The sequence below is a fragment of the Myotis nattereri genome (genome assembly GCF_964212035.1).
Source record: "Myotis nattereri genome assembly, chromosome: 3".
Lineage (NCBI taxonomy): Eukaryota > Metazoa > Chordata > Mammalia > Chiroptera > Vespertilionidae > Myotis > Myotis nattereri.
The window spans coordinates 131,241,919-131,254,357 of record NC_138077.1 but is presented as its reverse complement, the minus strand read 5'-3'; the positions used below and the strand labels follow the sequence as shown (position 1 = coordinate 131,254,357).

Here is a 12,439-nt window from a genome sequence, read left to right as displayed (position 1 = left end):
AAGTATTACAAAGGGTATTACATATGTGTCCATTTTATCCCCCCGCCCTAGACAGTCCCCTAGCCTCCCACATTTTCTAACTTTTGATTTCTATTTGGTTCGAATGAAAACCAGCTGGTCTATAAACCAAGCCAACACTCCCCAGGTATCCACCAAGGGAAACCTAAAGGTCAACACTAACTGAATTTTAAGTTTTACTTCATTTTAGTTCATGTAAATTTAATTTTAAGAAGTTTTATGTAGCTAGTGGTAATCATATTGGAGAGAGTAAAGATACTAGCAAATAGGCTGAAAATAGGCATCCCTGAATGTCAGGATACCTTTCCTCCACAAGTCCACACAGAAGACATTTACAGGACCATAGCGCCCATCGTATAAACAGGAGGACCACTTTCCCACGGCCATTCCCTGACTCATCCTCGTGGGCAGAGGCGGCCTCCTTTAGTAGCAGTTTGGTGCTCAACTGACCATGTCGCTCACAGTTGGGACACTTGTGGTCATGGGCTTGTGAACGTCTCAGAGATGATTTCCAAGACAATATTTTCCTCCCTGAGAAAAAGAACAATAATAAAGAGAAGACTTATTTCCTTTCTTTGATGCTGGGTGCTGTGCCACCTTTCTGTTGCTGGCAGCTATATTGTGACCATGAGTGAATAGTGAAGAGAATGAGCAGCTGAATTCAATCCTAGATCCACCCACCTATGGGTTTGTTACTTTGTAAGAAAAACAAATCCCTCCTGTGAAAACACTTTCATCAGGATTCCCTTGCTTAAAATCCTCAGCTTCCACAATGAATGAGATACTTACAACTCCTGAATGTGGGCAAGGTTGTATCATTTCTTGGTATTGCAAGAAACGGGTAAGTGTGGGAGCAGAGAGGACAAGGAAAGATGGGAGATGTTAAAAAGAAGTATCTACAGTCTTCCAACTATTCCAGAGGGCAACTCTGGGCGCAAGGCATGACACAGCTCTAAGCTGTGGTAGGAAAGTATGATGCCAATGAGGATCGCAAAGTGTGACCAGAGGAAAGGAGTGAAGGAGCAACAAGACTGGAAAAATAAGCAAAGGTCAGCATATGGAGGGCCTGGAGGGATATGCTAAGGATTTTAGACTTACTTCTAAAGGCCACAGAAAACCACTGTCAGTTTTAAATAAAACACATGATCATATTTACATTTTCAAATATCTTTCGGGCAATATTAGAGGTTGACAGACCAGACAGAACACATCCTATCAAGAGACCATGATGTCAACATGGCTTAAGACTCTCAATGCTAACTTCGACATGTGGGAAAGAGAAGTGCACTCCCACTCTAGCAGCAATTCCTGCCCCTTTCCTTAGCACAGAGACACCCTAATCAGAATCAAGTCAACACCTGTGGGAACCAGCCACCTCACATTCACTCCAGGGTCAAACCTGCACTGACCTTGATTTGTTTGCCTGAGAAACCAACAGGCTTCAGAGAGCTTGCCTTGGGGAGCCGGCCACAGTAAACACACACACACACACACACACACACACACACACACACACACAGATGAGGATTACAATTCTGTAGAGACCTCACTCTATAAGTTGGCTCCTCCCTCCCAGCTAAGCAGAGTAAACAAAGCTAGCGTAACCCCCAAAGGTGACTTAAAAGACTAAAAAAATTCCTCTCAGGGAAGAGAAGGAACACAGATGGCCTCAGGCAAGGAGCCCCTCTTCCCAGTTCCATACTGATGGAGACAAACCCGCCAAGTGCAAAACCTGTGCCCCACTCCCACCCCCTCTCCTACCTACCCACACCCACTGTACCATACAAAACTTCCCGAGACAGCTCAAGAACATACCTATTCACTGCACAGTATGGACAATTGGAGAACTACTTCCAGTTCCCGGCAGTTGGTCTTTCTGCCTGAAAAGGGGAGGATTTGTTTATTATTAAACAAATTTAATAATACCGTCTTTTATTCCTTCAGCCAGCTTCCTAGGTTAGGTCAAGTGTAATGATGTTAAAACACACTATATGCCCGTAGTCTGACTTTTTCAATGTTCTGGTACATGGGGAGAAGGGAACATAGAAGGAAGCAAGACGGTGGAATTGAGGACAAGGACCAGTCTCTTGTCAATGGATCCTCCCCACCTGGCTGAGTATCTAGTTTACAATAAATGCTCCTGATGTGTCACATGAAGGTCAGGATAAAGGCACGTGAGGGCCACTGTCACAAGAGCAGACGAGATCTTCAGAAGACAATAATGCACCACTTAGGATGCAGATAGAGGGGACAAGATAAGGGCAACTGCTGTCATCTGGCCCTGGGCAGAGCCTAAATGGGGCAAGCTGGCAGGTCAAAGGGAAGGGTCAGCTCTAAGAACATTCCAAAGGTGGAACCAACAAGACTTAGCACATAACCTACCCCGATAATCTTATACAAGTGCGTAAAGGAATCCAACTCACAAAGTGCTAGAGGACAACATGGCCTTAGATGGAGCAAGGGATACCCCCCGGAGAGAGCAATTAAGTACATAGATATGTTCAATAAATGTGTGGATTTTAATTTGTTATCTCACTTGCAAAGCATCTGGGACCAGACTCTCCTCCTCCCCGCTCTAGCCACGTTTCTGGTGACCCTACCAACCGTCTGACATTGCTGGGCACTCAATAAATACCTGGAAAACAAATTAAATGAATAAATCAATGTTGAAGAACAGAAAATGCAAAATTCAAGTAGTGTTGGCATCTCAGGAAAGAATGTTGGTAGGGAAAATGGGTGCCACTGAGATTGATAACCCTAAAAAGCCAATGGAGATCTCCACAGGATCACCTGGTAACTTCTTGGAATAATGTAGCTGGAATCGGATGGTTTGGGGCTTTAGCCTGAGGGGAGGGCTTGCAGATTTTTACTTAAGCAAATATATAATTATAAAACAAAGGTCAGGGAGACATGTGCACTAAATATTAATGTAAACAGGTTAATACGAATACTAAGATATGGTCCTTTTCTTTATTTTACTTGTCCATTAGCTATCCACTTTATCCAGGTATTTTGAAATCTCAGTTTATTGTCCCAATTTTTCAGCTGAGGCACTGAATCCTAAAAGTAGAGCCAGATTACACAGTTTGCATTAACTCTGTGAATTCCCATAGAAAATCCTATTGCTAATCAGACTTGGAATACGTGACACCAGGACAGGGTAGCCCTGGAACAGGTGGAAGGGTAGGAACAAGAGTCACTTGGCTTCTGTTCTGGAGGATCCTTGACTATTCCTTCTACAGAACATACTGAGCCACTGTCACACACTGGCCCCTCCCACTTATCCAGTCTGTAGGGATCAACATCATCTACCTACGGAAAATAACTTGGTAAGCTAATGCATTATCAAATACAAAGAATTATCATTACAGGATACCTTTTTTTTTTTAAGTAGAAAAGAAAGACAAAAAGCCAATAAAGCCAAAGAAACTCCACCTAAGGGCAGAGATACCCCACTTGGCTCCCAAAATACTATAATTAAGATCATTAACTTGCTTGGCAACAGCAAATCCACTCAGGTCAAAAGACTCCACTAACAACAGCATCACACTCTCCGTTTAACAGACAAGTGGGTCCACGATCTCCCCACTAGCAGCTGAGCATCTCCGGGTGTCCACGGGGCCATCGAGAGCTCAGGTCTTCCCCTCTGACTCTCTCCCCGGCCCTCGGGCGAGCACACCCAGGAGCGGGCGCGCCAAGCTAAAACTACTTGGAGTGAAATTTCAAAGCAGTTTTCAAAGCCAGCTCTCCACCGGCTTCCCAGGAAAGTAAAGAGAAGACCTCTCTGCAGCCCAGAACTCACCAGCTTCCCTTTGTTGGTAAGGAGACAGGGGGCAAGTCCCTTCCAGCCCCACCCCACTTCAGACACACCACCTGGCTCCACCACATTGCAACTCTTGTGGAGCAGGCCAGGGGTCTTTAGAAAGCTGGCCCCAAGGAGCTCCCAAATCAAAACGGCCCTGACGGAGCAGAAAGGTAACCCAGGGAAAATGTTCGCCCTCTCCCCTCTCACGCAGCCCGCGCCCCTCCAGACACCAGGGCGCCCCGGCGGAGCCCGCCACGAGCCCATCGCCCAGCCCGGAGTTGCTCACCCTCACGTGAATCTCCCCCGCCGCGTGGCTGCAACCTTCTCGGCCTCCTCACCTTGCACATCGCGGAGGGGCCGGGAAGACGCGGTTGGCTTCCGCGCCGCTGGTCCCGGTCTGCGAACCAGGTGAGAACCCAGGACATCCCAACTGTTCCCGCCTCTTCCAGAGGCCGCGCCCCCACCGTCACGGTAGTGGAGCCGGGACCCGCCCATAGAGGGTGCAGAAGAGCACAGGGCGCTACACCCTGACGCTAGGACCCAGCCTCCGCCAACGGTCCCGCCCCGGGTACTTCGGAAGTCTGGTCTTCAAACACAGCGCTCGCCCCCGTCGCGGTCCTTCCTGGGAAATGTAGTTCTGTGGCTCCCGTAGCCTGACGCCAGCGCCCTGGCCTGGACTACCAGCCCCACAATGCTCCGCGACGGGAGTGCACATCCCGGCTTTGTAGCCTGGTCCGGTTGTGTGGAGTAACTGCGGTTGGCGGAATCCTACAGATTTTTCTGCCTTCCCCTGCTTGGGAGGAGGGGGTGTTCGACCTGACCTGTTGTTTTTCCCAGCAGTGACAGTGTGGCCGTGGATGAGATCTTAGGGCAGGGCAGTCGCTCTTCTGGAGACGTCCGCTTGGGAGTGACTTCTCTAGCCTCAGTCCCAAGAGAAACGCACACGGGACCCCGGCGCCCGTGGAGTCTCCCTAGACCTGCGGAGGCCCAGGACTAACAAGTTTAGAACCCCCTGCCCTAATGTCTTGCACTTTGCCTTCCTCCGGATGGAGCCTGGTCCCACACCTATCAGCGTGCACTGCAGAGACCCTACAATTCTTGTCGACTGCAAGAACTTTTCACTGAACTTAAGAGCTTTCTCTTTTCTTCTCCATCTGTAAGGTGTCTTACTGTAGGGCAGTGATTTTCAACCGGTGTGCTGCAAGAACTTTTAAAACATGCAGCACCTATTGAGTCAGGGGCACTGACCACTTTCCCCTTAGATTGTCAAATAAATAAAAAATCACAACAACTGCCTGGCCTGTGTTGGTCCATGGTTAGAGCAGTCATCCTGTGCATCAAAGGGTCCTGGGTTTGATTCCTGCTCAGAGCCCATACAGGAGGCAACCAATTGATGTTCCTCCCTCTCCTTTCCTACCTATGCTCTCCACCTCCCTACCCATAATCACCACACTGCTGTCCATGTTCATGAGTTTTGGTTTTTTAACCCTCCCCACTCCCCCACCTCCACCAGAACTGCTTTCTAGCTAAGAGTCTGTCTCTGTTTCACTTGGTAGTTCAGTTTGTACCCTCTCCGTCACAATTCATCTCACTCTATTCACTTGACTGTCTCATTCAAAAGACTACAAGCCCTTGACGGCAGAGACCATCTTTTTCTTATAGAATGCACGAGAGGACCAGTGCACAAAATTCATGCACAGGTAGGGTCCCTAGCGGCTGCCAGCTGGGAGCACCTCCCTTCCCCTGCTGCCTGCTCTGCTGCCGCCGGCCCCACCCCCTGGTCAAATTCCTGGTCGAACTCCCTGTGGAGGGAACAATTTGCATATTAGGCTTTTATTATATAGGATAGCACCTGGCTCAATATTTGGGGAGTTAGCACTGTTCTACAGAATTCTACCTGTCTGTGCCTGTTTTCTTTTCATTCTATCCATCTAGTAATCATTTCTCATTCCAGCCCCTACTTAACCCTTCTCCTTAGGTCTGCCAATGATGCCCAGTGACTCTCATGGATGTTCTGAAATCCCACTGGCAACTCTTGGGGCTGAGGACTATGTTGAATGGTATGAGCATCATGTTCCTATGACACTTTTTATTTGCATATTTATTAATAATAGTGCCAAGCACCATGCTAAATGCTTTGCAGATGCTGTCATATTTAATTCTAACAACTCCAAGAAGAGGGTACTATTATCCCCATTACACAGATGAGGCATGAAAGAAGTCCTCACTTAGCTACGGTCCCACTGCTCATACGTGAAGCTGGGATGCAAACTTTCAGTGACTCCAGGACCAAACTTTGATCTCATAGAATCACCCAGATGCAGATTTATTAACACACCCAATGCTACCACCAATATAGTCCTAAACTTTGACTTCTATACATCTTTCTCTTCCAAGTCACAAGTAATAGCAATGAACCTTAAGACAAAATGGATAACAAGGGAAAAAATGATGAAAAAAACTATAAATGAGGAAGTACCAAATAAAGGGAAATATAGTTTCTTTTAGGTTTTTTAAAAATACGTTTTTTAAAATGATTTTAGAGGGAGAGAAACATTGACCATCTGCCTCCTCCATACCCGCTACTGGGGATTGAGACTGCAACCCAGGTATGTGCACTGACAGGGAATGGAACCAGCAACCTTTTGGTGCATGGGACAACTCTCAACCAACTGAGCCCCACTGGCCAGTGCTAAACAGAAGTATCGTTTTTGAATGCTGGACCACTTTCAGGGTCTCACAAAGGTGAGATCAATCTACTTTGCAATCTTAATAACCCGCCCAGTTTTTAAATTTTTTTCTAGATTACTCACACTGGGACAAACCACACTGGGCTCATTTTTTCCTCTTTCATGAAAACTAATATCCTTGGAAAAGAGATTTCAGGGCCAGAATGATGGGTCACAGGGGACAGAGCCCATCATCCTGCACTGTAACTGGTGGTGAGGGCCTTAGGCACCTCACCCCCTTGACGGCTCCTGCATAGTGCAGTCTGAGAGAAACAAGGCAACAGGGCACAATGGCACTTCCCTTAATCCTGGGGTATAGGCTCCCCTAGGGAGATACACAGCACCATTGTGTGCCTGGCTGGGCTTCAGTGAAGCAGGAAAAGCTCTCCACTTCCACCTCCCTTCCCTCTCCCTCTTCCTCTCTTTTGCTTCGGTGTGGTCATTTGGAAGGGGACTCCCAGGGCTGGCTGTATAGAACTACAAATCAAACACTGGAATAGATTTGGGGATCCTGCCAGTGGATATCAGCAAGTGGTACTGGCTCAAATGCACCTTAGGCTAGGGTTTGGATTGCCCTTGTTTTATCCAGCAGTTAAGACTAATTTAGAAACATATACTTTAGGTAATTTGGAAACAAGTATGGTAGCTAATATTGTGTTCCTATGACACTTTATTTGTATATCCTATATAATAAAAGCCTATTATGCTAAGTGTCTGGTCGTCCAGTCGTCCATTCAACCTATCAAAGCATAATATGCTAATGATATGCTATGGCCACTCTACCACTCGCTATGACATGCACTGACCACCAGAGGCAGATAGCCAACCAGTCGAACAGTCGTTATGATGTGCACTGACCACCAGAGGGCAGATGCTTCGACTGGTAGGTTAGCTTGCTGCTGGGGTCCGGCCATTCAAGACTGAGCAAGACTGGCCAGACACGCCCTGAAGCCCTCCTGCAGTCCCTCCCTGGCTGGCCAACCTCCCGCGTCCCTCCCCAGCCTGATCATCCACCGGTGGGGTCCTTCACCCTGGCCTGTGCCCTCTCGCAATCCAGGACCCCTCGGGGGATGTTGGAGAGCCGGTTTTGACCCGATCCCGGTCAATGCAGAAGCCTTCCCTGGTGGTCAGTGCGCTCAGTGAGAAGCCGAGCTCATGGCTGGCAAACACAGCAGCAGTGGCAGGAGCCTCTCCTGCTTCCATGGCAGCGCTAAGGATGTCCAACTGCCATCAGTTGGAGATTCTCCAAGAGCTCCAGGACTGTGAGAGGATGCAGGCCAGGCTGAGGCACCACCTCCCCGAGTGCACAAATTTCATGCACCGGGCCTCTATTTTATTGATAATAGTGGCAGGCTCCATGCTAAATGCTTTGCAGATGTTATCACACTTAATCCTAACAAGTGCAAGAAGTGGGTACTATTATTCCCATTATACACCCTCAGAATGGTCTTTGGAGCCTTAGCTTGTGGCCTGCATTGCTTCATCCCCTTTCCATGAGGGCAGGTTTATTATCTACTAATAATTTTGACTGACTGGTAGGGCCTTGGAAGACCTTATTATTTCTGGTAATCAATTAAAGTGAGTCATGGTTAATACATCAGTATTACTACCCTGCTATGCATTTAACACTGGAAGGTGAGCCAGCAATCTATTTACTGAAATCAAATCTTTCTGCTGATTGATTACATGGTTCTGAAAAAAAAATGTATAGAACAATTCCTTACTGCGGTTCTTGCATAAGGATCAAGCTGTCTTTTAAAATCTTTACAGAAGTGTCTGTCAACTTGGAGTGTTTTGCTCCCAAAGGATATTTGGCAATGTCTAGAAACATTGTCATGACTGGGGGATGCTCCTGGCATCTAGTGGGTAGAGGCCAGGGATTCTGCTAACCATCCTATGTGCACAGACAGCCACACACAATTTGCCCACCCAAAGTATCAATAGTGCCGAGACTGAGAAACCAGACTTAAAGAATCCTCGAGTTGGGATTTGTGGGTAGCTTGTTTTTTTCCAAAACTACACAAGCCTCACCTTATGATCAACAATCATGCTTCTAATATGAAAAATTCTGAAGTCAGTATTAACTCCATGCGTTTCTTAATTACTCTTGCACAATGATTAATAGCAGTTTTAGAGACCTTGAGTACTTTGAGGCAAGGGGCTAGTGAGGCTGGAGGGGATAAAGATTGATAAAAGATTGATAAAGTAACTCCTGTATCGAATAGAGCCTTAGTCACCTCATTCCCTCTAGTTAAGTCAATTTTTCCCAAGGTATTAGTTTGGAGAAAAGGAAAGATCTTGGTCCCCTTAAGTTTTCTCAGCTGCTCCACTGTTAGGTTTGGCCAAAGGGAGCCTTTAGTTGACATGTTTGGGGTTGAAATTGATTATTGCTGGTTTGGAGTAATTTTTGTAATTTTAGACATTCCTTTTTGAAATGCTCCAGTTTCTCACAATAGTAGCAGGCCTTTCTATGGGAGATGAAGTTTCATTATTTGGGTGGATGGGGTGCGGGGCTCCTGCTGGCTTCTAGCCCCATAGCTTAGACATTCTGGGAGTAGGCAATGGGGAACTAGATTCTCATCCCTAGGCTAGGGTGATCATGCCTCTCTCACTGGCTGCTCTTCTTTAGGAAAATATATCATCCATTCATTGTTTCCTTTGCTCAAAATACATTTATTGTAAACAGTGTCCCAGTCAATAGGCGCTGGGGATATAGTGAGGGTCTGACACTGCTCTTGGTCTCAGAAAGAATAGATGCACTTTGTCTGGATGCATCAAGTTAATGAGAATGCCCTCACCCTTGTACTAGTGGCGAATCAGATACCTTTTGGCCTAATTCAGGCAAGTGCCAGTCTTCCCTCCATTCTTTCACACAAAGCCATATTTCTCCATTTCAGATTCCAGTGGTCTGTGTGGGATATCAGTCAAAGCCACTGGCCTAAAGGAGATTCAGTCTTCACCAAGTGGGCCTGGGCTCTGGACCAGACAAGCAGTTTGGGGAGCATCGCAAGATATGGACCTTTTTTAATTAGTATTACAATATGGCTTTCATATGTTTAAAAGAACAATGGCTCTAGAATTGTTTTCTGTAATGTTTACTGCAATTTATAAATATTTCAGTTGTATCATAGAGGTCATTGACTCCTAGGGGCTGTTCTGAAAACAAAACCATTATTTGTACCACTATATCTAAGACCAATTTCTGAGAGTTCCAGATATCTAGCTCACTGTTACATATAATATATCTATATCTATATATCTATATCTATATCATCTATATCTATATCATCTATATCTATATCTATATCTATATCTATATCTATATCTATATCTATCAGGCAGTGTTTGAAGGGCATAGTACTTTGAGGAGCCATGAAGGTATGACTGATTGCTTGAACAGTAAATTGTCGTAAACTGTTCTGCCTTTTGAGTTCTTGTGCCAATGTTTTAAAGCAGTTTTATGTAGTTCTTCACTTTCAGCTGCCTCCTTTTTACCCCTAAATTCAGAGTTTCCATCTCTGGCAGCATTGTTTTTCTTTTAAATATCCATTCACCCAGGCAGTCTGCTTTCTGGTTGGGATACAGATGTGGTCCAGCCTCTATTTCTCGTGTAGTGAATCTTACATTCAGGTGGATAAATTGAACCAGAGAATATAACATACTCAATAGATAAAGTGATGCCTGAAGACCTCACAGAGGAGTAAAACTGGTCTGACTCAACCCCAGAAGCCCATGACTATAAGAGGCTGAATATATCTTAGTGTCCCCTGCCCTTGGGTCAGAGCACTCCCTACCCAGAAGAAAGTCATAAGACCATTTCCTATAATGAATTCACCAGTACCAATCAACCTGAACAGCACTAAAGCTATTCTTTAAACAAACAGTAGAACTCCTCTGTGCTGCAATCTGGACCATACATGTTTGTAGGGTAGTTCTTTATCAACTTTATTTCTTCTATGAATATTTGCCTATTATTCCATGTATTCAGGAGTCTCTTTCGTTAAATTATATTTTCCTGGAAAGTTGTCCATTATTCCAGGTTCTCATCAAAACTTGGATTGCATAGACATCTGAAAGTTAAAATGTTAACAAATTAACTCTAGTTTCTGCTCCACCCACTCATTCCTCCCACCCAAAATCTTCCCTATCGGTCTAACTGGCACCACCACCCATCCAACTGCTAAAAGACAAAAATCTAGGAGTCATCCTTATTTCTGCTTCCTTTGCCTATTCCTTCCATCTATCAGTAATTTATTAATTCTAGCTCCGAAACGGATCTGGAATCTCCATTTTTGTCCACCTCCAACGCCTTCTTCTTCTATTCTTCCCCTCACCTCCTATTCTTTACTTCCCCAATCAATTCTCAACACAGTAGCTAGAATGTTTTTCTTAAAATATAAATCAAATTATATTACCCTCACCCTCAATGCCTTTACTCAAAACCCATCCAAATTTTCCTTCACCCTTAGTGAAGGAAAAAAATTCAAACTCCTCAACAAGGGCAATGAGGCCTTACCTCATTGAGAGTCAGCCATGTTCCCAACTTCATTTCAAATAACTGTCCCTATACCACTGTAAGCCAAGAACTTGAGTTCCTCAAAGATGTCAGGTTCTTCCCCACCCAATTTGGTTGCTGTAAACTGTTCCCAAGTTTATTCACCTTAAATGTCACTTCCTTAGAGAAACCTTTGATGAGCATCCTATCTGAAATTGATACTTTACACCAGTGGTCGGCAAACTCATTAGTCAACAGAGCCAAATATCAACAGTACAACGATTGAAATTTCTTTTGAGAGCCAAATTTTTTAAACTTAAACTACATAGGTAGGTACATTGTTATTAACTTAATTAGGGTACTCCTAAGGCTTAGGAAGAGCCACACTCAAGGGGCCAAAGAGCCGCATGTGGCTCGTGAGCCGCAGTTTGCTGACCATGGCTTTACACTATTACTCTCTGCCAAAACACCTTGTTAATATCCCTCAAAGCATTTAGTAAACTTGCAATTATTTTTGTTTATTTGCCTTTTTTTTCCTGTTTTCCTTCAGGGAATTTATTTTTAATGGGGGTGGGAGAATGTCTGTGTGATAACCATTGTATTTCCACATTTTGCATAGTGCTTGGCAGCAGAGCAAGCACTCAATTGTAAATGTTTAGTGAATTAATTACCCAGATCCAAGAGGATAATAGCTAAATGGGAGGTACTGTGAAAGAGGAGAACGCTCAGTGAAGAGCTGTAATGTGGACAACATATCTGTTAGTGCTTGCTTCTCCCACTCCAGTACACATCATCTGAACAAAGCTAGTCTTGTACCTACCCCAGGAATGTGATAATAAAACTGGACTTTGGCTTTCTTCAGGAAGGCTGAATTGCATTAAGCCTGGAAGAAATTAGTCCATCTCATTATATTCACATTAGGCAATTAAAAATAGGAATATACATATTATGTATATACATAAACAGAGTTATTTCATAGATTGTTATCTATGTGAGCTGAGAGAGTCAATGGCCAATCTAGGATATTGACATAAGAAATTAATATTTTACTTGATTCTATTTTATGCATCATCTGCCAATACCACTAGCTCACACATATGCAGAGGTATTTCATGACCACAACTCAAATCACTGAATCCCAATCTCTTTGTAGCCCTGTGCTAGGGACTGAAATAATCTAGTCTGAGAAATGTCCTCATCTCCCTAGAAAATTACATAAGGCCAACACTAATGTGGCAACATGACAAAGGGATGACACTGGATACTGACCAGATCCAGATACTGGATATCAACCCAGCTAATTAACTTCTCTAAAGCTCGTGGCACTTCCAGCGCTTAGCCTAGAGCCTGGGCCCAGTCCGCATTCAGCATGAGCTAAGAGCATCACCATCC

At 44.9% G+C, this 12,439-nt stretch overlaps 1 protein-coding gene across 1 annotated transcript in view; it reads right to left on the bottom strand.

Moving 5' to 3' along the window:
- Positions 1-6,198: 6,198 nt before the first annotated feature.
- SYCP2L (synaptonemal complex protein 2 like) overlaps positions 6,199-12,439 on the bottom strand; it is a gene marked incomplete at both ends in the record, with an annotated part of 65,861 nt that continues 59,620 nt past the window's right edge. Inside the window, one exon of the mRNA XM_081086044.1 lies at positions 6,199-6,241. Within this exon, the coding sequence (XP_080942170.1) occupies positions 6,199-6,241 (43 nt within the window). The remainder of the gene's footprint in view (positions 6,242-12,439) is intronic.